Genomic DNA, 23,847 nt, shown 5'->3' with positions numbered 1-23,847 from the left:
CCGCGTGCCAGCTACTCGCCAACATCTCAAGCCGGTGACTTCACACCCCGGGCACCAGGCTTTGCCTCCATCTGGGTTTCCAGACTTTTCCACCCACATCTGACAACCAGAGTCCCTTCCACGGCAGCAACACCTCCAGGCTCGCCAGCTTCCCTGTGGCTCATCCTTCTTCCAGGAGCTGCAAGGGCCCCGATGCGGCCATCTGGACAAAGCCTAATGCTCATCCCCCAACTCCATATCTCTGGCTCTTCCCCATGTCTCCCATCCAACTTGCAACCAGTTCAGTCCACTCTGTTTGCCCTCCCCTGGCCCTCCACATGGGCTCCCACCTGTCCCCTAAGCCCTGCCTCCTGGAATGCAGCACCTGCTGAGAACACTGGCCAGGCACACATGACTTTATTCTTTCTGCCAGAATAGGAAGGTGTGGCAGGTGCAGGGCCATAGGGTGACTGCAGAGCCATGTGCTGCTGGCCGTTGAGAGGGTAGTAGCTGGGCTGAAATCTGGAAACATGAACCTATGTTGATGGTGGCACCCGGGCTATTTGGGAGGTTGGTTCTCGGCTGGCTGTGGAAACGGAGGTCCCAGCTTCATCGATGCCGCTTGCGGATGCTCTGCAGTTCCTGGTAGATAGTGCTGAAGCTGGGCCGCTGCCCGGGTTCGTAGGCCCAGCATTGTTCCATGAGCCTGAACACGGCGTCCGGGCATAGCTCTGGGCAGGGCAGGCGGCCCCCTGTGAAGATGGGCACCAGGCACCCACATGAGCAAGGGGCCTGGGGCAGCCAACAGCCCCTATGAGCTGCTCTGCTCTACCCAGAGGCCTGGGTCCTAACTCCCAGCTACACCATGTGAGCCCTGCAATTTTAATCTGGGGTGGGGGGCAAGAACTCCCAGCTCCCTGGTCACACAGAGTAAGTAAAACCAAGCAGGGCCTTGCACAGCGGGGATGGCTAACAGGGTGACTCTCACACTGTCCCGAGCAGAAGGGCTTGCCCCCAAACTAGGTCACTGCCAGCCAGTGGGCCCACCTCACCCTTTTCCACAAACTCCCGTGTCTGCTGGTTGCTAAGGTTGGGGTACGGTGAGGCGCCCAGGCTGAAGGTCTCCCACAACAGGATGCCAAAACTCCACACATCGCTCTCAGAGGAGTAGCGGCCTGCAGGGGGGCAGGCTGAGTGAGGGGCCATGCAGGTCCCCGGGGTGGGGGCAGGAGGAGGAAGTGGGGAAGGGTGAGGAGAAACAGGTGAAGAAGAAGAGGAGGATGAGGGTGGGGGAAGGAGGAGGAGGGGAGGAGAAAGCCAGAGAGGAAGAGGGGCAGGGAGGAGGGCTGGTACCGTAGTTAAGGGCCTCGGGTGCTGTCCACTTGACGGGCACTTGCCGGAGGCCCCCTGAGGCTGCGTAGATGCCATCTGCTTCCTCCCGGGACATCCCAAAGTCGCTGATCTTCAGGACATTCTTCTCCGTCACCAGGCAGTTGCGGGCAGCCAGGTCCCTGAGTGAAGCAGGGGTCGTTTGGCCAGCTGGCTGAGGCTGCTCCAGGACAAACCTGCCCCTACAGCTGAAGTTCCCCTACCTGCTTGCTGCCCGCCCACCCACCCACCCGCTCACCGGTGGATGCAGCACTTGCTTTCCAGGTACTCCATGCCGGCCGCCGCGTCACCCACCATCTGCAGCAGGGTCTTCACGCGCAGGCGGGTCCCCTCTGTCCGCAGGAAGGTCAGAAAATCGCCCCCTGTGGAGAAGGGTGCCTGCTGAGCCACTGGCTGGGCTGAGTGCCTGCCATGTTCCCCAGCTTCCCCAAGGTCTGCCCCCACACCTTGCACAAGCTCCATGACAATGTAGATAGGCTGCTTCTGGGTACAGACGCCGATGAGGCGCACAATGTTGGGGTGGCTGTACTGCTTCAAGATCCTAGTGGGGGCAGGGGGTATCATTCAATGCCATGTTCGCCCCCATTCCACTTGCCTCCCCCAAGTCCAGGGCACCCAGCGGGATGGACATGTGACCTCAGCTTTGAGGGGGCAAGGATGGGTGGGGCTCCAGCATGCAGTAATGCCACACAGGCCGCGCACTTGGGCTGGATGTGGCAGAGGAAAGGCCCGTAGGGCTGGCACTTGGGGGAGAGCGTTGCCCACCTCGCTTCCTGCAGAAACTTTGCCTTGATTTCGGGTGGAAGGGTCTCTCGACATGACTTCACAGCCACTGGAGTGTTGTCTGCTCGTAGCCGACCACTGAATACTTCCCCAAAGTTGCCCTGAAATGGTCCTGGGCTGCCACTGAGGTCTCAGAGGAGCAGCCATCCTTACCTCTGCCCCTGGGGGAATGGCTCCAACTGCGTGTGCCCAGGTAGGGGGCACCTCTGGGCGGGCCAAGGACCATTACCTCCAAAACATCATGCTCACTCAGAGAAGTGACATACAAACCCCAAAGTCACTTGACTTTGGGTCTGAAAAACACTGTGTCCTGAGGAAAGTGACTTCTTTTCCCCAGACACTTGCCCAGTCATCTGAGCACAGCAGGGGGGTACAGGGGATGCTGAGGTCAGGGGTAGGTAGTGGGTGGGTGGTATCCCTTGACTCCTAGAGGGTAGTGCATAGCAGTGGCTGGGCAGGGAATTAAGGCTATGGAAGCAGAGAGGCTGAGCAGGATTGAGAAGCACTGGGGTGCTAGAAAGCAACAGGGGCAGAGAGAAAGGCAGGTGCCAGGCGGCCTGGCGGAGGCGTACTCACCCGCCCAATCTGTTCCCCCAGCACCAGGTCCTCATGGTTCAGCACCCACTTGTCCTGGGGAGGAGGAAGACAAGATGCTGGGTCTACCACCTGCCAGCGTGTGCTACGGCCTTCTTTCCTGACGTCCTGCACATCTGTTCTTCTCACGGGGCTGCATCAGATGACTTTGAGGGGCGGGGGTGGTTCACAGCTAGCAGTGTCCTTGATGTGCCTGGCCACCACCTTTCAGAAGGACAGGTCACCATGGGCTGGAAGACCCTTCCTGTTCTGATCTGGGTGGCTCTGAGCTGTGCACACGCACACACATACACCAGCCCTAACACAGGCAGCCCAGGGTGCAGGCTTACCTTGGGCACAGCCCTGTGCAGGACCACACCACTCTTCTTGGTGAGGGGCTCCTGGGAGTGCAGCAGGTGATCAATGAGCAAGGGGATGCTGGGAAAACCATCCCCTTCCAGCCGGTACAGGTTCTGTGGGGTAAGGCACATGGGCTCAGCAGGTCTCAGGGGAGGCCACAGCACAGGTAGCAACTACCCACACCTGCTCTCTCCAGGCCCCTGGGCCCCCGGCGCAGCCACACTCACATCCTGGGACTGGATGATGAAGTGGCGGGGCAGGCCATCCCACAGCACCGACAGCACAGCCTCCTGCTTGCCCTGGCTCTCCCGCACCAGGAAGTCCCCAGAGTGTGTCAACAGCTCGACCACCTCTGCCCGTGGGATGGCCCCGTGATACCATAGCTGCTCATGTAGCGGCTTCTGCACCTCGGGAACCAGCTGCAGTGGTGGCGGCAGCTGCAGGGGCAGGGGGACAATGGAGTGGAGGGGGGGAGGGACTGTGCTCAGGCAGCTGGCCCAGAAGCCCATGGTGGCAGCCAGGGGTCTCTTGCTCCCCCTCCTCACAACGACCTGAGGGCAATCAGGCCAACCATGAGCCCCCTGGAGCAGGCCAGAGCCTGGTCCCAGACTGGCTGACCCCAAACCAAACTGTTGCCTTTTCCTGTAGGCCAATGGCTGCCCACTGCAGGGACAGGAAGGCCAAAGGTTGGCCAAGGCCACCTGTCCCTGCCAGAACCAGGCATCGTGAAGAGGAAGGAGGTGTGAGAGTGCAGCCTCACATCCCAGATGAGAGAGAGTGTCCCCCAATGTCCGCAGCCTGGACAGGGCCTGTTCTCTAGGGTGTCTCAGTGACCAAACCCACAGACCACATGGGGCGGGGCTTAGAGAGCCCTGGCCAAGTGATCCCCTTCTCCTCCAGGCCAAGAAGGGGCTACTTACTGAGAACTTGGGGCGGAAGATTCCAGAGATGTGACTCTTAAGGATTTCCAGCGTGGGTGTCCTCCCCCCCTCTCGCTCCTGCTCCTGAGGCCAGGGACAGACGTCAGCGGATGGCCAGGCTTGGGGAGGGGGAGGGCGAAAATGAGGAGCGTAGCCCCGGGCGGGCACTGCCAGGGGTGATAGTGGCGGTGGCAGCGGCTCACCGAGGATGATGTAGAGTGCCGGTCATCTTGCAGGTGAAGCACAGGTGGGGGCTCACCAGGCCCTAGCTGCTCCAGCTTGGCCTGCAGCAGTTCCTGCTGGGCCTGCAGCTTGGCCTGGGTGCACACAGCCCCCTGTAGCCACTGCTGTGCTTCCTGAAGTGCCTGCCTCTTGCCCAACAGCTGAACCCTGCAGGTGGAGGTGGGCCCGGAGGACCGGGAGGGTGGGGAAGGACGAGGGGTGAGTGGGGGGGTTTGGCAGGGCCAGGAGGGGGCAGGCAGGAGAGAGACAGTTAGGGCCAGCTCACCGGCTCCGGGGGTGGGTGTTCTCTTCCTGCTCCTGCAGCTCGTGCTGCAGCTGAGTGACCAGCTCCTGCCTGCTCAGCACCGTTTGGTTGGCAACGGCCAGCTCATCTGTCACTGAGGTCAACCTGAAGCCCAGAGAAGGGTCCATTCCAGTGGTAGCCCTGCCCACTCAGTCATGGCCACATCAGTCAGCAGTCTCCCCCTACCCCCATTTCCTCCACCGCCCTTGGGAGGGGGGTGTGCCTGGCCCAGGCCCAGCCATCAACCCACGTGTGCTGCACGCTCTCGACGGTCAGCTCGTTCAGCTGCAGCTCCCCGGGCGCCAGTGGTTCCCCCTCCTCCAGGAGGGATTCATCAAAGGTGACACAAGGGGGAATGTCAGGGGCAGAGCTGTGTGGGGACAGTGCCTGCTCAGCCAGCAGCTCTGCAGCCCTGGTGTCCCGGTGGCGCACAGGCACGTCACGGGGAGGGGACTCACCCATACTGTCGCAGGAAGCCTTGGTACTCAATCTCTGGCTGGATGCGGGCAGCAGCCGCAGCCATCTCACGGTGAATGGCCACCACCTCGTCTTGTACCAGGCTGCTGATCTCCAGGTATTCCTGTAGGATCTCCTTCCTGTCCCCAACCCCCAGGACGGGATCACCAACAGGGCTAGGCAAGGACCAGGCAGCCCTGCCTGGATGCTGGATTCCCTAGTCAGTGCCGCAGCTAATCCCCCAACCTTCTTCACCCAGTGAGCTAAGCTCTCTAGAAGCTGTGGGTGCTGGAAACCCCGGAATGACCCTATGATATTGGGGTGTGGTTCTGATAGTGAAGGAGCACTCCAGGGTCAGAGTGGCAGGGAAACAAGGGTTCCAGTTCTCCCCATTTGGGTGGCCGGAGCTGCTGACCCCCACATCTTCATCCCCCAGCAAAGGCCCTGCTGAAGCCATCTCAGATACACCCCCCTCCCACAGTAGCCTTCACTTCCCTGCTTGCCAGGTGTGCCCCAGGACACGTCCCTGTTACATACCACCCCCAGTCTACCATGACATTTCACCCCCACCCAAGAGCTGACTTGGCAAGGTCTAGATTCTGGCCAGAGCCTCAGTTCTTGCCCCCCACAGTCTATTCTCAGTAGCCAGAGCAGTCTGCACCAGGATAGGTCACATCGCATCACACTCCTGTGCGCCCAAAGCCAGGGTCTTCCCCATGGGCCTTGAGGGCCCTGTCACCCGGCAACTCACCAACCCTGCCCTCCCCTTACCCTGCAGAAGTTCCACTGGCTCCATGTTATTCCCGGAGACTCTCCCTTCTCAGTGCCTATGCACCTCTTTCTGGAATGTTCTTCCTCTGGCCCTTGTTCACTGCCATCCTTCTTTCAGGAGGCCTTGCCAGGCCCACTCTATCTCACCTGGACCCATGCTTCCCGCCATGGGCACGGCATCCCCTTTGCATGGGCTTGCTCTTCCCCATGCTACTACTACCCCAAAAGCCTTCTGCTTCACTACTTGACTTTCTTTTCTCTTCTCAGGATCCTGAAGCCTGAGAGGTGCTATGTGAAGGTGAGGGGATTCTGAGACAGTACAATCTGTCCTAGGTCCCGCACTGCCACGAGACTGAGCTGTCTAGGCTCTGCCTCCGGGCCTGGAGATGGGGTCGAAAGCTGTTCATGGGGGATGGGGCATGTGGGCATCTGTGGCTTACAGGATGCGCGCCATCTCCTCGTGCAGGTCCTGCAGAGACTGCAGCAGGCCAGGCAGCAGAAGCTGGTGGTGGTGCTGGTGATGCAGCTGGGCGGCCCGTACACCCAGCACATAACGGTTATGATGAGCAAACAGCTTCCAGAGGCTGCGGACGTACTTGTCTTTAGCCTTGTCTCGGTCTCTGTCTGCCGGGAGGGACGAGAAAGGGAGCCGGTGGGTGATGGCACAGAGGCCTGTCCCTGGTGCCGGTAGACAAGGCCAGAACAGGCCCAGGGCGGCCCCTTCCCTTGCTGCAGACCTTTGCTGGCCTCCTGGTACTTGCGCCTGGCCTGGGCGCTGTCCCGTGCCAGGGCTCGGTACTGACTCTTCAGCTTCTCGATGTCCTGGGTATGAGTCTGGGGAAGAGATGCGGGGGCCAGTGTGGGGACGCCAACTTCCTGGACAGATGAAGAAGACTCCAGGCCAGAGCCAGGTCCTGTGGCATGCCCATACTGGACCTCCCAGGTAGAGCGAAGAGAAAGATGCAGGGGTGGAAGGGAGGGAGGCCGGGAGGTGGGACTCGCCCTGGCCTGACAGTGGTGTCCGTCACACAGGCTTCCCTTGCAGGAGGTTCTGGGGTAGCCACCATGAAATCCTGAGTCCAATCAGGAGCCATCTGTTGTCACTGTGCACTGGATCTTGTAGGTTTTATTACTGTCACAGGCAGAGTTCTCAACCCACCGCTCCTACTGTTCTCACACAGGGATATGCCGGCCACGCTCCGAACCTCAGCTTCCTGTAACTAATCCAACTCCCAACCCCCCACAGGTCGTTCTCTTAGGCCACTGGATCCTGGCTGCCGGCTCAGCGTGGTCCCTGTAGCTATAGAGTAGTCAAGGCTAATGCAGAAACACACGGGCCAAGGTGGCTGCAGTAAAATTTCCTATCTATAAAAAGGCCTCTGAATTAGATTATCTGTGGAGAATAGAAATGTGGAGCCTGGGGCTGGCCACTGGGGGCCGCTGTAGGATCGTGGCAGGGTCAGCTCCGGCTTTGTGCTGATGGTAGGGATGAGATAGAGATGCATCAGACACCCAGATCAATAAAACCAAAGCCACACACAGCCTGTGGGGCAGCTAAGGGGCTAACAGGCAGGCCACTTGGCAGAAGGGGCACCTGACCCACAGGAGGCCATGCTGCGGTCCTGTTGCTCTCTGGGGCCCTGGGAGGAGCCAGCTGGGCCCTGCTCTGTGACCTTCTCTCAATGGGAGACCGTACACACACACACAGCTTCACCTCTGGTCCTTGCACATCCAGTACACCCAGGCAATACCACTCCAACTGTCCGGCTCATCCAACCCGGGGAGTTAGGGAGGAAGCTGCATGAGGCTGGGCGTGAGCAGGCCCTTCCTGGCTGAGGGCCTGTGGTCAGGGACTTCCACTTCCCCGCCCCCTCTCTGGGAACCCAGCAGCTCGGGTGCACGGCAGCACCAGCATGCAGCCCACAGCCTGCAGCCTGCAAGCCTGCCCACCTTAGTGAGCTCCTGATGCAGCTGCTGCCACTGCTCGCTGTAGGTCTTGCGCAGCTGCTGGCGCTCCCGGATCAGCAGGCTGAGCTTGCTCAGGGGCCCGGAGTTCAGATCCTCCGCATGCTGTCGCAGTAGCCGACTAAGTCCCTCGGTCTGGCTGGTGATCTCCACCCAGGACTGCAGCAGGGACACGCAGAGGGGAGACAGAGACAAGGAGACAATGGCTGCTCCCTAGCCTTCAGGCTGGTGGTGATGGGGAGGGGGGTGTCTCCAGGTGAGGAGGGAGGAACATCTCCCCTACCCCCACCCGCCCACAGAGGCCCACCTGACTGATGAAGCTGTCCGGGCCGAGCGCCCGGCCCTGGCCTCCGCTGCCGCCGTCTTGTAGGGACATGTGGTGCAGCAGGCCCGCGTATTCCCGGTCGCTCTTGACCCGCTGGGCCATCCACTTCCTCATGCCTTCCAGCAGGCGAAGCTCATTTTCCTGCATCTGCTGGATGGCCCCGTGGCCCTGGGGGCTGCACAATTCCGAGGAGAAGCCCATGGTCGCCCTCCTGGAGACAGAGACCAGGTAGTCACCCAAGGGAGGCTGCCCACTGGACACAGAGGAGGGACAAGAGGCCGGGGACAGCTGGGTTGGGAGCAGCTGCAAGTAGAAATGAATCGGGGTGCTGGGACACTTCGTTGCCCTCCAGGCCCAGCCTAGCACCTGAGTGAGGTCTAGGAATGGAACCAGCCCCAAACCTCCCTTCCCTCGCGGCCACCCGATTCCAGCCGTTTGCCCCGGCTGGCTGGCCGAGCCCTGCCCCTGTGTTGGTCCCCGCCCTTCCGCAGCCCCCTCCCAGCCAGTTGGGCAGCCGCCCGACCCTGACCCCTGCCCATCGCCCGCTTGCCCACCCGGTTACCGTAGGAGCATCTAGCTGCACCCCGCCTGACACTGCCACCAATTCAGGCCTCAGGCCGGCTGGACCCCCCTGACCAGTTCCTGATTCCGCGCTTCCTCCTTGCACTGTTTCGGTTGGCCAAGGCCCCTGGGCGGGCCTGGGAGGGGAAGGGGCGGGCGAGAGCAACCCCCCCTTTCTCTACAGCAGCCCCATGGCCACGGAAACGGAAGGGAGGAGGGGGCCAGGAAAGAATGGCTGAGCCGGGAGAGCGCCCAGGAACGCGGGAAGTGCAGGGGCAGCCGAAGTCTGGAAGAGGCAGGGGCAGGCTGGGTTCCCTGAGCAGAGCCCATGCTCCATTTCCAAGTTAAGGCCTGCCTCTCTGAGGTGCAGGCCTCCATCCCCTTCCCTCTGCAGCCTTCTGGGGAGGAGCAAGGTATGCAGTCTCCAAAGCGGAACTCGGCTGCTCCAGGGAATGCCATCTGGGCTGAGCTGGGCTCAGACTCTAAGGAAGGCCTCAGCTAGAGGATGCATTACTTTAGCAGGGCAGGCTGCTCTGCGGAGCTGCTGGGGCTTCCAGCGTTTATTTCCCTGGCAGGGAGCAGGGCACGGCTGGTAGCTGACGCACTGCACCTGCTGCCTCAGAAACTGACTTGAGCTCCCTTCCCCCAATCCCAACTTGGATCCCCAGGCAGGATAAAGAACTAGACAGCACACTGAAGAGGCCTGTTTGCATAGTCTGCACGTTTAATCACTTTAAAACTTCTAACATTATCTCATGTCCATTAAATAGAGCCAACAATGCTGGGCCTGTTTAAATTACAAGAAAAAAAAAAATCCCCGTGTACCAACCCAGTATCTTACAAAACCAGCCGGGCTGGCCACAGGGCGGAAAGAGGGTTTGGGGGAGGGGGCACCCCTGGGCAGGTGGCTGGGAACTGGGGAGAGAGCACAAAAGGGGCTCCCACATGGGAGAGGGCTGATTGTCCTACTGGGAGGGGTGCAAAAGGCACATCAGAAGAGGGGGCTGGGGGTGACAGGTCAGTGCTTTTCTCCACCAGGGCATGGTGTTCACGGAGGGTACTCGGGGCCACTGCCTGTCCACCCCCAGCACACATAGGGAGCCAGTGCCCCACACATGGGCCCTTGGCGCAGTGAGCCCCTGCTGCCAACGCAGATGTCGGCCTGCCTCCTCCACCGTGACCCCCCTTCCTGGAGCCCACAGCCCACCTCTCAGGACTTGGGGCTCAGCTGCTCCACGGTCCTCAGCCACCTGCTGCAGCCCCCACACCTTGGCCCAAGGCAGCCTGGCAAAGGGCAGGGTGGATGGTGGGTGTGAGGAGGTGGGTGGTCCAGCTGCTACCCCCAGTAAAAATACAAAAAAAAAAAAAAAAAATCAGCATCTAAAGTGAAATCATCACAAAGTGAAAATATATCCTCAAACAGCTCCTGAGGTCCCCACAGGGGAAAGCAGCATCGGATGGCAGGCAGGAGGGGCCAGCGGGGGCCACCGTCCCTCTCCACCACCACCCAGGGGCTCCGGGACTGTGAGTGTCAACAGCCCAGGCAGCCCCGGGCTCAGATACAGGGACATGGGCCCGGGCGGGAGGGGAGGGCGACAGGGCCACCACAGCCTGGCTCAGCCTGGCAGCCGGCTGTGCTGTAGGCACCAAGTGTGGAGGCAGCGCCACCCTCCCCTTGGTCCCTTCCTATGACAGCTATTTCCACCCAGGCTCACCGGGGCTGGGGTCACTGGGTCAGGAACATAAAAGCCCTTGGAGAGGTGGCCTCCTGCGAGTCCCTCCGGGGCCAGCTGCCCTGCTGCTGGCATGGGGACCATTATTGCTTTAGAGGGCAGGGGAGAGGCGGAGCCCTAGCACAGGGCAGGACTCAAACAAGGAAGGGCCTTCCCGTCCACCTGGCGGCACACTAGCCAGGCCCCAGAGGTTTCGCTCCTTTCTCCACATGAGCAGGGTGCTGTGGTGGACAGAGGCCCTCCTCTGTACCCTCAGCTGGTCCTGCTTCGACACCCCCTTCCCCAAGGCCCTCACAGGCCAGCTGGGCCCCAGGGGAAGGTGAGAAGCAGTCTGCCCCCTCTGGCCTCCCAGTGGGGGGCCCAAACTCAGTCCCGAGATTAAAAAAATACTTTGGTGAAGTAAAAAGTGCCGGAGATCGGCTTGAGGGGTGGGCAGCGGGCGCGTCAAAGGGCGCTCTGGTCTTTGATGAAGGCGGTCCTCTCGCCCCGGCCCTCATCCTCCTCCGAGTCGGACGGGCACTCCTGCCAGGCCTCGGGGGGCAGCCCCTTGTAGGAGATGAGGCCTCTGTCCATGGTGTACACCTTCACCCCCCGGAAACTGAAGCCCGAGCGCAGCTGCAAGACCAGGAAGACAGTAATGAAGACCAGCACAATGAAGGCGCAGCTGAGGCCGGCTACCACCTCAGGCAGGTGTGAGGACGGCAGCCCAGCCTGTAGCCGGGGTTCCCCCACAGCCTCAGGTCGTGGCCCTGGTGGCGGGGGTGGCTGCTGCTGCTGCTGCTGCTGCTGCTGCGACGGGGACTCGCGGCTGCTCTGGCCTTGTCGGGAGCACGTCCGCTCCATGGGGTCCAGAGAGGCGTGGCTGGGGCAGCTGAGGCAGTCGGTGGGGGCCAGCCCCTGGCAGGTGGCACACGAGGCATGGCAGGGGGCGCAGACGCTGGCCTGGATGGTCTCCACATCGTTTTCGGTACTGTAGTGCGTGTCGAGGACTTGGGGAGTAAAGCCTGGTGGGCAGTGCTGGACGCAGCTCTTCTCATGTAGGGAGAAGCCTTCCTCGCACACTGCCGGTGTCGGGGAGGACAGGGATCAACAAGGCAGGCCTCGGCTGCCCCTGGAGCCCTAGGTTTCCCTCAGTAATGACCCTCCACTCCCAGAACAGCAACAACTACTGACCTACGCAGGCCTGGCTGGACGTGAGCGTCTTGCAGCCGCTGCTCTCGGGAGGTGTAGGCAGCCCTTCGGGAGCCGTGCCATATAACACGAGGGTGAACTTGGTCAGCGTCCCTGTGGCCCACACGAGGGATCAGAATGAGGGTGGTGGTACCACACCCCCAGCAGCCCCTGCCCCTCCCCTGCCCTCCAGCCATCCCATACCGTAGTTGTTGGCTTCGCTGGTATTTTCAATCTCCAGGATCCACTCGCCAGAAGGGTCCTCATCCCAGGAATGGGTGGTCATGAAGGCCCAGTCATTGAAGCCATCTGCCGAGTAGTCATGCGGCCTGCACAGGGGTAGTACAAACCCAGCTGGGCCCGGGCCTGGGTCTACACCCCTCCCAGCCCCGGGCAAATACCAACCCGCAACTCTGCGAGGGCACTGCACAAAGGGAGGCATTAACTGGGTGGAAGCCAGGGCTCTTGCAACATGGGATAGTACCCCAAGACAGAGTGGGACCTTCTCCAATGCCTCCTCTCCCATGGGGGAACAGGTGCTGCAGGACACCCAGGCAGGCACGATGGCCCTGGTGGGGACGGGGCAAGCACCTGGCGGCCAGCAGGGTGGAGCGGGTGCCCATGGGGCTGACCAAATGTATAGCAAGGTCACCGCGGCGGTTGTAGGACAGGGTGAGCCGTGCCTGGGCGTGCTCCAGCCGGGTGATGTGGTTGGGCTGGCCCAGGCAGGCGGCCACTGTCTTGCGCACCTCCAGCCGCTTCCCGATGTCCCTACACAGAGAGCAACAGCATGTTCGGTAAGCTGGGTCCAGTGGCCCCCATGGCTCCCTCCCAGCCTGGGGCCAGCCCTCACCGGGGCTCCGTGAGGATGTCGATGACACACTTCCGCTGGGGGGCCACCGTTGTCCAGTTCTGAGCCAAGGCCACCATGGCGCCTGCGTCCAGGAGCCCATAGCCATACGAGTGGCTCACTGTGCAGGTGGGGAAGGAGGGTCAGCTGGGAGGCCTGGGGCATCCCTGCTTCCCAAACCCCAGTCCCGGAAGGCCGCCCTGCTGTCCCCACCTTTGCGGCCCACACCGTTGGTGGCCCAGTCGTTAGCATTGAGGTGAGCTGGCTTGGAGGTCTGGACTACCAGGTGCTGCATGTCCCGCCAGGTAAGATTCTTGCTGCAAAGGAGGAGGAGGCCAGGGCTTAATCTTTTTGGACAACACCTGGGGCCAGGGCTACCCTGCCAAGACGGCTACAGGGGCTAGGGCTGCCCATCAGCCCCTCCCCACTCACTTGGCCTCAAGAGTAAGTGCGATGATGCCAGCTGCCAAGGGGGCGGAGGCTGAGGTGCCCGTGTGAGACTCTGTGCATTTCTGCCGCAAGTCAGTGGTCACCTGTGGGGAGAGGGGGAGAGACATGATAGTGCTGAGGCCTGAGACGGGTGCAGGGGTTGGGGCGGCTGCGCCGCTGGCCACCCTCCTGCCTGCAGACATGGGGGGCACGGATGGCCTAGGGAGCCAGCTGCTGCCTTGCTCACACAGATGTGCATGGGGCAGGGCCTGGTCCTTTGTGGGAATGTTTCCTGTGAAACAAGGCAGGACGAGCAAAGTGTGTTCCCAGGAGAATGCGGGCTTCCCCAGGGCTTCACAGGTGGCTCCATAAACCCCTACCCCGAGTATGAAAAGTCCCCATCCCCAGCTAAATGGGGGTGCTGAAAGAGGGCCCCCCCCAGCCCCACCCAGGGCAGGACTCACGATCTGCTTCTCGTTCTGGTTGCCGCTGCTGTAGGTGGTAGCCAGTGTGGACGAGCAGGCCTCGCTGTACCAGGGCACGTTGCCGAACTGCGTGGCGCTGCTGATGGACAGCGTGTAGATGCTGTTGGTGTAGCCATCACAGTTGCAGCTGTCGTGCTCCCGGCCCCCGTTTCCAGAGGCCCAGACAAAGATGGAGCCCAGCCCCCCTCGGCCCTATGGACAGAGTGGACAGGGTCACGCAGGATCAGGACTTGAGTGAGGCCCAACAAGGGGACACTGCAGGGAACTGGGAAGGCTGGAGCCTTGGTCCCTGGGGACCTCCTGTCCACCTCCCAGACACCCTATGAACTCCCTGGGGGAGATCAGCATAAATGTGAAAATCACGTGTGCCTCCCAGACCAAGGTCACCACCAACATGCTCAGAGTGTCTGGCAGTGGGGGTTAGACTTGAAAAAATTAGTTTATTTTGATTGGAAAGTCAGATTTTTTTTTTTTAAAGTCAGATTTACAGAAAGATCTTCAGCCTGCTGGTTCACTCCCCAAGTGGCTACAACGGCCTGAGCTGAGCCAGAGCTGAGTTGACCTGAAGCCAGGAGCTTCTTCCGAGTCTCCTACGTGAGCACGGGGTCTCCAGGCTTTGGGCCATCTTCGACTGTTTTCCTAGGGAGCTGGATGGAAAGTGGAGCAGCCAGGACATAAACCATAAACCAGCGCCCATATGGGATCCTGGCATTTGAAGGGGAAAGATTTTAGCCTCTAGGCTATCACAACAGGCCCTACACCATTAAAAAAAAAAAAGTGGCAGAGAAGGAAGAAGGGGAACAAAGGGGGAGGGGGAAGAGAATATTCCACCCACTGCTTCATTCCCCAAATATCTGTAACACTCAGGGCTGAGCCAGGCCAAAAAGGCAGAAACCCAGAACTCCATCAGGGTCTCCCATGGGGCGGCAGGAACCCAAGCACTTGACCCATCATCTGTAACCTCCCAGGAGGTATTAACAGGAAGCTGTAGTGGAAGTGGAGGAGCCAGGACTTGAACCAGGCACTCTGATATGGGATACAGACATTGAAAATGGAATACAACAACTACCTGGGGAAGGCAGGTGGGACTTTTTGTTTTAAAAATATATCTATTTATTTATTTGAAAGGCAGAGTTCCAGAAACAGAGAGAGAGACAAGCAGAAGAGCATGAGAAAAATCTTTTATCCCGTTTCACTCCTGAAATGGTTGCAATTGCTGGGGCTGAGCCAATTGGAAGCCAGGAGCTTCTTTGGAGTCTCCCATGTGGGTGCAGGGTGCTAAGCACCTGGGCCATCCTCCACTGCTTTCTCAGGCTACAAGCAGGGAGCTGGATGGGGAGTGGAGCAGCTGGACTCTAATCAAAACCCAAATGGGATGCTGGCGCTGCAGGCTGCAGTTTAACCTGGTGCTTTATTTTTTTATTCCCCTTAGTATTTCATAAACATGCTTTCAGTAAAATTAAAATCAAATATGAGAATCAAAACAGACCCTGAAGACCCAGTGCAATGGCTCAATAGCTAAATCCTCATCTTGCAAGCATAGGATCCCATATAGACGCCAGTTCATGTCCCAGCAGCTCCACTTCCCATCTGGCTTCCTGCTTGTGGCCTGGGAAAACAGTCGAGGACGGCCCTGGGACCCTGCATCCACGTGGGAGACCTGGAGGAAGCTCCTTGCTCCTGATCAGCTCAGCTCCAGCCATTGTGCTTACCTGGGGAGTAAACCAACAGATGGTGGAAGATCTTTCTGTCTCTCCTCTCTGTAAATCTGATATGACTTTTCAATAAAAGAAAAAAAAAAAACCTTAAAAAAAAAAAAAACCAGATGTGCAGCAGGCTAAACCTCCACCTCTGGGGAGGTGTTTTGCATCCAATAATGCAATGGGGTTTAAGTACAGCTACTCTTTTTCTTTTTTCTAATTTATCAATTTTTAATGGAAAGTCAGATATACAAGCGAACGAAAGAAGGAAGACCTTTCGTCCACTGATTCAATCGCTAAGTGGCCACAACAGCCAGAGCTGAGCTGATCCAGAATCCAGGAGCCTCTTTTGAGGTTCCCACACGGGTGCAGGGTCCCAAAGCTTTGGGCTGTCCTCGACTGCTTTCCCAGGCCACAAGCAGGAAGCTGGATGGGAAGCAGGGCCGCTGGGACCAGAACTGGCACCTATATGGGATCCCGACACATTCAAGGTGAGGACTTTAGCCGCTAGGCTACTGCGCCAGGCCCTCTTTATCATTGAGACAGGAAAATCCTTCATCCATTGGTTCACTCCTCAAGTGGCCACAATAGCTGGAGCTGTGCTGATCCAAAGCCAGGAGCCAGGAGCTTCTTCTGGGTTTCCCAAGGCTTTGGGTTGTCCTTGATTGCTTTCCCAGGGAGCTGGATGGGAAGTGTGGCAGCCAGGGCAGAACCAGCACCTATATGGAATCCTAGCATATTGAAGGTGAGGATTTAGCCACTAGGCTATTGTGCCGGGCCCCTTGTTTATGTTTCTGAGGTAGCTTCTTGCTACTACCTTTGGGAGGCACCAGCTGGAGACCTGCCTCTTAGCCTCAGCCTGGCTTCTGACCCATGGCCTACACCTGGGAAGGCAGCAGAGGGTGCCCCAAAGGTCCGAGCCCCCCGCATGAACATGGAAGACCCAGATGGATCCAGACTCAGACCCAGTTTTCAAGGCAATTCAGGGAGTAAACCAATGGATGAAAGCTCCTTCGCTGTTTTCCAATAAATAAGTAACTCTTAGAAGAAAAAAGAAATAATCAAATACGAGTATCAAACAAAATAGGACAATCCAAGGGCGACCCCCCCAGGGAGGACAACCCTAGAGGCGGGGGCTGGCCCCCCACTCACCTGGCTAACCCCCCGGAAGAAGGCCTCCTCGGCCAGGCGAGCTGGTCCGTCCACGGTCTTGCCATCGTCCTCGGGGCCCCAGCTGGCGCTGTAGATGTGGATGTGGTTGGGGTTCAGGCCTAGTGAGCGTGCCTCCACTGCATCTGTCACCTCGCCATCCAGCATGCGCACCCCTGGCCACGGAAGGGGCAGGAAGAGGGAGTGGTATGCATCTAGTTGTTCAGAGCATGGGGGATGGGTGTGGGCAGGATGGGGCGGGGCTGGGGAAAACCTGGGCTCTCTACCTGCCTGCTCCTGCCTTTCAGACAACCCCAGAACACAGGGTAAGGCCCCCTGCCACTCATCGGACTGCAAAGCCCTGTTGAGACTCCTGCTAGGCAGAACCCATCTACCCGCAGCACTACCAGCCCTGGGTCCAGCTCAGTCCCCCGGAGGCATAGGAGATGTAAGCCAGGCTGGGCCAGGTGGGAAGCAGCAGGATGCTCCCAGAAGGGCCCTCCCTCCTCCAACATGGAGCTGAGGCCACACCCACCTCCGATACGGGCATTGTAGGCCACGCCCACACCGCAAACACCATTGTTGGCCACAGCAGCCACTTCTCCCGCACACCGTGTGCCGTGCCTGCCAGGGTCAAGAGTACAGTGTCAGTGGGGCTGACAGGGCACACTGTACACTTCTGTACCACAACCACCATTCCCCACACGTATGCACACGGCCCCTCCTCTACCCAGGAACCCACCAGCACCAGGCCAGTGGAAAAAGCCAGCAGCCCCTTGAGTGGGGCACATTTCAGCCAGGCTCAGTCCCCCTCACTTTCTTACCTATTATCATTCATCTGTGTGTACCTAGGCTGCGGGTCAGGGTCCTGGTCGTTGACATCAAAACTGGCCCCAGGGTCCTGGACAGCACGATGCCATGGTCAGGAGCAGGCTGACCCCAGCAGCAGGCCAGGCCAGCAGCCCGGCATCAGTATTCCCCACCCACCTCCCACCTCTGCCCCTCCCTGGCCTCCTCACATAATTGCCTGCCAAGTCCGGGTGGTTCTTCTCAATGCCGTCATCCAGAATGGAAACCACAATGCCGTGCCCTGTGAAGCCCTGGGCCCAGGCTTCCTTCACGTTCAGGTCCCGCTGGGTGACACCAGACTGCAGACACGCACCCACATTACATGTGTGAGGGCTGGGGTATCAAGGATGTCCCTGTAGCACCCCCAAACCTCTCCACCCTCCAGAGCCAGCAATAACCACACTAGCTCTCTACAGGGTATGTGTGTGTGTCACGGCTTAGTCCCAAAAAGACAATGACCTGGACCAGGCCTCAACGTCGGCCTCCGCCTCCCCTGGGGGTTCACAGGATGGAGGGAGGTGCAACATACCAGGTACCATTGCTGGGGGAACTTGGGGTCCGTGGGTTCCTGGTACACATCACGCTTGCTCCGTCGCTTGGCCACCTGCTGCTCTAGCCACTGCACCTGGGAGGACACAGAGGGTAGGAGTGGGTGGGGGCACTGGGAGGAAGCCAGAGGGGCTCCTGAGAGTAGGAGGAGGGGGAGGTGGGTGGCAGGAAGCGCCGTGGCCACACTCACTTGAGGCTCCCTCTGCAGCCGGCTGTGCCGCGGGCGGTGAGGCGACAGGGACCGCTTTGTCACTGCGCGGTGCCAGAAGTGGTAATAGTCGCCGAAGATCTGCAGGAGAGCAGGGAGGCTGAGCTGGGCTTTCCATCTGTCAGTGTCCCACCCCCACCCCAGGGCTGCAAGTGGAGACTCATGGGGATGGGTGTGGGCTGCTCCCCACCAGCACCCAGCAAGAACACACAGGGGATCCCGCAGGATCCACCCTGATACCCTGCTTGGCCCAACACTCAATTCCTGCCCCGTGCCCATGGCAGAATGCCCACCTGGCCCAGGTTGACGAATCCATGCTTCCGTGCCACGCTGCCGGCCACCGCTGGGCCCCCACGGATGCGCACAGCCCACGTATTGGTGAAGACCTTCTGGCCACAGGTATCGGCTGCCAGCAGGACCAGGGCTCCTGCTGCCGCGACCACCCAGAGCAACCAGGGCCTCAGCTCCATGTGGGGGGCAGGTGGCCGGGACTTCGGAGCTCCTGTCTCCTCGGCCTGGTCACAAGGCCTTGGCTCGCACTCGCTTGTTCCCTGCTTGTGGTCCCGGGCTGGCTGGTGGGGGCATGAGGCTGAAATGGGCAGGGCTAGGATAGGAGGAAGGAGGCCCGCAGCTCTGGGAGGGGCGAGAAGGAAAGGTGTGGAGAGTCAGCCCCTCCCTTCCCGCCCCTCGGCCTGAAAGGGGCTCTGGGGGACAGGGGAGTAAGGCCAAACCAGAGTCCTTCCCGGAGGCAATCTGGTCCCCTCCCACCCTGCCTCAGGGGCTGGAAGTACGGCCAGATGGACTCCCCACATCGCTCCACCACCACAAGCAGCAGCAGCCTCTCTCCACACACAGGAACACAAGTGCGACACAGAAAGTGGGACGCGGCATATCAAGGCTTCAGTCACTCAAACTCAGAAATGACAGGTGAACACTTGCCAGCCTCAAAGCGCCCAAGCACCCAGGGTGCACACACTGTCTCAGCCAGCTTTTAGAAACCAGTCACACAGTATCTATCAGAACCCAAAACAAAGCCTGAACCGTGAACAACGCCCATGGCAGAATGGGGAGGGGGAGAGTAAGGGCCATTTGTCCTTGGTGTCACTGTGTATCCTCCACAGTCCCCAGGTACATCTCCCAATGCAATCATACAGAAGCACCACTCAGGGACCCTCTGCTCAACAGAGCACGTCAGGTTTACCATCAAAGACCATAGGGGGTGACCCTGGCTAAGGTTTTGGGGGTGCCACTCTTAGCATCTCAAAGTCAGGGGCCCAACCCCCTTTCAGGAATGCTGGGGCGGAGTGGGGGTGGAGCCAGTGCCTAGGGTCTGCCAGCTGGTCTCCCCACCATGGTGTGCTTTGCACCCCACCAGGCTTGTGTAGCCCTCAGGGCAAACACTGGCTGCTGAGCCAAGGTGCCAAGGTGAGGCTCAATCAATAGTTGGCCTGCTGTTTTTCCTCCTTCAGCAAACAGACAGCGGGACCTCTCTGTCCAGGGCCACATAACTGTCTCCAGAAAGCCTCCCCACTGGTCCGAAACCAAGGCCCTGGGTTAGGGGCAAGTTGGGGGTGGGGGGGATGGCACCAGGAGTATTACTCCCTGCCATTCCCACAGCCCTGGTCCCAGGAGAGGCCTCACAGGGAAGCCCTCGCACCTCCAGGGGCCTCCCTGGCTGCCGCACTCCCACCCAGCCAACTGGGGGATGCCACACACAGTTCCCAGAGTATTTTCAGTTCACACCAAAATAACCTGACAGCTGATGGCAGGCGACACACACAGGCAGAGTCCAACAGGGCTTCCTGGCAGGCAAGGGGGCCAAAGGCACAGCCTTGGGCTGCCCAGGACAGCCAGCTGCCTCAGCCTGGGAGCCAAGAGACCCCCTAGATCCCTTAGTGGCCAGAGGATGTGGGGTGCGGCGGGGGTGGGGTGGGGCAGATAGAGCCCCGGAGAAATGGGGCCTGTTCCTGCTTTCCTGCCACAGCAGCTCCCTCTTGGGTCCTCAGATGCAGAGAGCCTGCTGACCAGGGAGCTGCCCTTTCCAACCAGAGAGTCCCCCGACCAGGGAGCCCCCACCTCCAGGGTGCAAGGCCGGCCCAGGTTCCAAAACATTGAGGGAGAAATCACAGGCTGCCGCCAGGCGTTAGAGGTGATTAACCAACTATTAAATTACCTTGTAGCACCCGGAAGGAAGGAGGCAGGCTTCAGGCACAGCAAGCAAGCAGTCCCCCTACTCAAGAAGGCCCAAGCGTCCCTCCCACCCTGTCCCGCCACAGAAGGGGACGGGAGGAATGTGGCTTCCAACGTGACCAGAACCTGGTGGGGGGCAGTCAGGGTCTCTCCCTATCTCAACCTCTTGGTCCAAGAGTAGGGGCTGAGAACAATGAATGAATGGGCTTCTCCCCACCCCCATCACAGACACTGACTCACCCTCAGATTCCCAGTTGTCTCAAACAAGGAGGCTCTCCCACTGTTTCCAGCCTGTCTGGGGACTGCAGGGGGCTGGGGCCGGGCTGCTTAGGCAATCCCCCTTGGCTGGGTTCTCCCAACACAAACAACTCCTGCAGGGCTACCACCGTGTAACTGCCCCCAGGCCCAGAACCAACTTGGAAGGCGGTGCGTGCTAAGTACCGCAAGCCAGCTCCTGTTACAAGCACACTGTGGGGGGCTCCTGGGAAATCCCAACTTCCCAGCCCCCTTGTGCTCAAATACTATTTGCTGAGAGATGAGCCAAGTCACTTCCCCTCTCTGGGCCTCAGTTTCCTAGGTGGTTAAAAAGCTGCTAGACCAGTGGTTTTCAAACTTTTTTTTTTTAAACCACAGCAAAATCCCGTCTCATCAAATCAAGTCTTAGGAAGAAGCCCACCAGCAAAGTGTAAACCTAGGCTGTGTGAGGGTAGTGCTGCCATGCCGTACACACACACACACACACACACACACCTGGACGGCCAGCGGATATCCAACCCTAGCTAGATCACATCATCTGAGGGTTTCCCTTTGGCTTGCCAAGTCAAAAAGAGAATCCCCCACACGCTCTCGGAGCCCGATGCGGGTCTACACCGCTAGGGCGCACGGGGCTGGTGGCAACGCGGCCGCTCCTGCCCTGCAAGCGCCTTGCCTTCCGACCTGTCTGGAGAGCAGGCCGGCCACCGGGCCCGCCACCCTCACGGAGGGGGGAACAGCAGGGGCCTCGGCCAGGCCCTGGGTCGGCCTGCCACGGCCCGCCAACCCCGCACCTGAGTCCTGCGGCCACACAGGTGTGCGGGCGAGCGCGAGGCCCGGCCGGGAGGAGTCCCCGCGCCCTGGCCGGGGGCCGCCGCTCCTTCCCGCCCGGCGGGACCGAGGTTCCCCCCCGCTAAGCCCAGCGCCTCCCGGACTCTGCCCCCATCGCGCCCCTCGGCAAGGGCGCTGGCAGGCGCTTTCTGAGGTCACAGGGCTCGCCCTGGCCGCGAGCGGAAAAGTACCGGCACGGCCCGGGGCCCGGGGCGCTCAGGTGGGCTGCGGGCGCCGTCGCGTTCCGTCAGGCTTCCCCCGGGCGGCCAGCGCCGCCGCCAGCTCTCCCCGAGCGGGCCGGGCATCCAGGGCCCGGCTCCGGGCTGCCCCCCGGCACGGCGCGTTCCCCGGGGCCCCCGGCTCTCAGCCGCGCGCCGCCTCCCCCCCGGGCCGCGTGCCCTCGCCGCTGCTTACCCCAGGGAGCCCGGGCGGGGAAACTTTTCCGGGCAAGCGCGGCGGTGGCGGCGGCGGCGGCGGCGGCGGCTCGGGCGCCCCTCGGCCGCGCGGAGAGCCCGGCGGCGGGGCCTGCTTCGGCGCGCTCCCCGCGCCCGGCAGCAGCGTCACGGCGCGGAGGCGGGAGGGCGGCGCGCGGCCTGGCCCGGCCGGCGAGCAGCGGCAGGACTCGGCCTGGGCTCGGGCTCCGGCGGCGGCGGGCGGGGGCAGCGGCCCGGCCGCGGCGGCGCGGCTTGTTTACTCGGGCCGCTGTCAGCGCGGCGCGGCGGCGGCCCGGCTCCTCCTCCTCCTCCTCCTCCTTCGCCGCCGCCGCGCCCCTCCCCCTCGCGGCGCCGCCTCCGCACTCCGGGCCGCCGTCGCCGCCCGGCATCCCCACGGCCTTCCGGGGCGCCCGCCGCCTCCGGCTCCGGGGGTGTGGGCGCAGGTAGGAAGCGGGCCGCCGATCCCCACGCGCCGCGCCGCCGCTCCCGGGCTCGGCTCTCGGCGCCGCGAGCTCCCCACCCCTGACCCCGGGCACACGGGCCCGAACTCTGGGGTCCTGGGCTGAGCTGGCCAGAGCAAGGCTCGGGGCGCCCTCCCTCTCTCCTCCACCGTCGCCCGGCCACCTCCCCTCGGCCCCTGAGCCATGAGCTGGGTCCGAGCTGGCCGAGGGCCCAAGGGGGCAGCGGCGCAGGCACCGCGGTTTCACGCGCTGCTCCGGGGGATGGAGAAGCTGGAGTAGCCCACCTCGTTTGCATCTGTTTTTAGCTTCTTTTTCCACCTTCCCTGACTGAGTGCCGGTCGAGGGCAGTCTCTTTTACATTATCTTTCTCATATGTATCCACCTAATCGTTCAGACTTGACTTTTTAAATCCCATTTTACAGATAAGGAAACTGAGATGCACATGGTTGAAATAATGAGCCCCGAGTCCCACAAGTAGCAGGCCTCGGAACCTTTGAAAGGAGACTCTGGGTTTTGCAAAACCCGAAACCTAGCTCCTTTGCCTTGTTCCAATCCAATAAAGAGGGGTGGGGTGGAGGTGGGGGCGTCGATGCTTGGGTCCCTGTCCTGGAAAAAAAAAAAAAAAAACGGCTGTGCTACTTGGCTGGAGCAGAGAAAGAGGCAAATGCGGTCAAGAACTCCCAGGCTGGGGGTAGAATGAGGCCGCAGTGCAGCTGGCAGTATCCAGTCTCCCCTTCCACACCATGCTGGGTTAACCTGGAGCCCCCTGTCTCCCACCACCCCCCAAAACCTGCTGTGTTCACCTGGTGTCCCCTGTCTAGGAGCCTCCTTAACACAGGTTCCTAGGTTGTGATGCCAACAGGTGCCTCCCAGAGGCCCCAGCCGACACCCTTCCTGACTCATGAACTCGTCCTTGCAGTCAGGAGGTGGAGAGAGCACATTGTTCCCTGACACATGTCTTACCTGTTATTTTTCAGGAGAGGAAACAGACCCCCTGTTGCCACGATGACACGTGCTCGGAGTCAGCAGCACCCTCAGTGCGTGTCCATCCGTCTCGTGGTTGCTTGTCCCGCAGTTTACCCTCTGTTCTATGAACGATATGGGTGCTCTGAGCAGCACTACGAGAACTAGAAAGTTCAGGGGCAGAAGGAAGGGGTGTCCCCATGTGGAGCTGGTGCTGTCCCCAATGGTAGCTTCCCCCACGCTCACACACACCAGGGGAACACCAGCCAGGGGGTAGGGACAATACACAGGGGCCAGGAAGTGAGTCAGAGCTTCTTCCTAGGGCTGTGAGCATGAGAACCCCATTGAGGGGAGATAGGGACAGGGCTGACCCCAGCAGCCTTGGAGTTCCCTGGTGACTGCAAGAAAATCAGCACTCCCCCGCCACACACACACACCTGCCAAGGCTGGCACCCAGGAAGCTGTGTGCTGGCTGGGTAGCGAAGGGTAGGCAGAGTCTAGCTGGCTGCCACCCTAGCTCCCTGTGTGCCCATCAGACACACGCATGTGTGAACAAGCACAGGTCCCTTGTCCTGGGTAAGGCAGGTCTTCGTGGCCAGCTCTGGGGGTCTGTCCGTGAGAGCCGGAAACAGGGAGGGGGCTGGACCGGGGCCCTCCATCCCCATGCCCCCTTTGAGTCCTGTCTTGCAGAAGTAGCTGTCCAACGGGCCAGCAGCTGGTAGCTCCTCCCTTCATCTCCTGGACACTATTCCCGTGGGCAGGTGATGTTTTGTTTATCACTCCGAATCCGGTTATCTCAGGCCTCCAGGCCCCTGGAGCCAGGGTGCTGGTGCCGTGTGGCTCTGTGTTATCAGGGTGGCCTTTGGCAGTTAGCAGAATTAGGAGCCTGGAGGTGGAGCGGGCAGGCCTTGTTTAATCCCGGAGTCTCCCAGTGACCTACAGAATACCCTCTCACTGCCCCCATCGGAAATCCACTTGTCTCCCTG

At 60.5% G+C, this 23,847-nt stretch overlaps 2 protein-coding genes across 6 annotated transcripts; both read right to left on the bottom strand.

Annotated features, from left to right (window-relative positions):
- Nucleotides 1-381: 381 nt before the first annotated feature.
- On the bottom strand, nucleotides 382-8,717 carry FES (FES proto-oncogene, tyrosine kinase). 2 transcript variants are annotated; one of them, XM_040969019.1, is made up of 19 exons: nucleotides 8,610-8,717; nucleotides 8,030-8,258; nucleotides 7,708-7,881; nucleotides 6,495-6,591; nucleotides 6,198-6,381; nucleotides 4,989-5,126; nucleotides 4,781-4,900; nucleotides 4,513-4,635; nucleotides 4,208-4,394; nucleotides 4,005-4,088; nucleotides 3,312-3,521; nucleotides 3,075-3,197; nucleotides 2,728-2,781; nucleotides 2,134-2,252; nucleotides 1,815-1,909; nucleotides 1,607-1,730; nucleotides 1,333-1,490; nucleotides 1,032-1,154; nucleotides 382-731 (listed from the first exon to the last, which is right to left on the bottom strand). In XM_040969019.1, exons 1-19 carry the CDS (start codon nucleotides 8,618-8,620, stop codon nucleotides 589-591), a joined length of 2,496 nt encoding a protein of 831 aa, XP_040824953.1. In that variant the 5' UTR covers nucleotides 8,621-8,717; the 3' UTR covers nucleotides 382-588. The 2 variants fall into 2 exon arrangements, with proteins under 2 accessions (XP_040824953.1, XP_040824954.1); XM_040969020.1 differs by having other exon boundaries at nucleotides 8,602-8,688.
- Nucleotides 8,718-9,309: 592 nt separating this feature from the next.
- FURIN (furin, paired basic amino acid cleaving enzyme) lies at nucleotides 9,310-23,508 on the bottom strand. Of its 4 annotated transcripts, none has more exons than XM_040968626.1 (17): nucleotides 23,299-23,508; nucleotides 22,862-23,025; nucleotides 18,024-18,363; nucleotides 17,713-17,811; nucleotides 17,503-17,598; nucleotides 17,144-17,272; nucleotides 16,949-17,025; nucleotides 16,660-16,748; nucleotides 16,128-16,300; nucleotides 13,255-13,467; nucleotides 12,794-12,894; nucleotides 12,575-12,678; nucleotides 12,365-12,482; nucleotides 12,103-12,282; nucleotides 11,716-11,840; nucleotides 11,515-11,625; nucleotides 9,310-11,402 (listed from the first exon to the last, which is right to left on the bottom strand). In XM_040968626.1, exons 3-17 carry the CDS (start codon nucleotides 18,198-18,200, stop codon nucleotides 10,786-10,788), a joined length of 2,409 nt encoding a protein of 802 aa, XP_040824560.1. In that variant the 5' UTR covers nucleotides 18,201-18,363; nucleotides 22,862-23,025; nucleotides 23,299-23,508; the 3' UTR covers nucleotides 9,310-10,785. The 4 variants fall into 4 exon arrangements, with proteins under 4 accessions (XP_040824560.1, XP_040824562.1, XP_040824563.1 ...); XM_040968628.1 differs by having other exon boundaries at nucleotides 22,862-22,986; XM_040968629.1 differs by having other exon boundaries at nucleotides 22,862-22,981.
- Nucleotides 23,509-23,847: the final 339 nt, after the last annotated feature.

Source organism: Ochotona curzoniae, unplaced genomic scaffold, assembly GCF_017591425.1.
Source record: "Ochotona curzoniae isolate NIBS_2020 unplaced genomic scaffold, NIBS_Ocur_1.0 scaffold_4701, whole genome shotgun sequence".
NCBI lineage: Eukaryota > Metazoa > Chordata > Mammalia > Lagomorpha > Ochotonidae > Ochotona > Ochotona curzoniae.
This window is presented reverse-complemented; position numbering and strand designations above follow the sequence as displayed.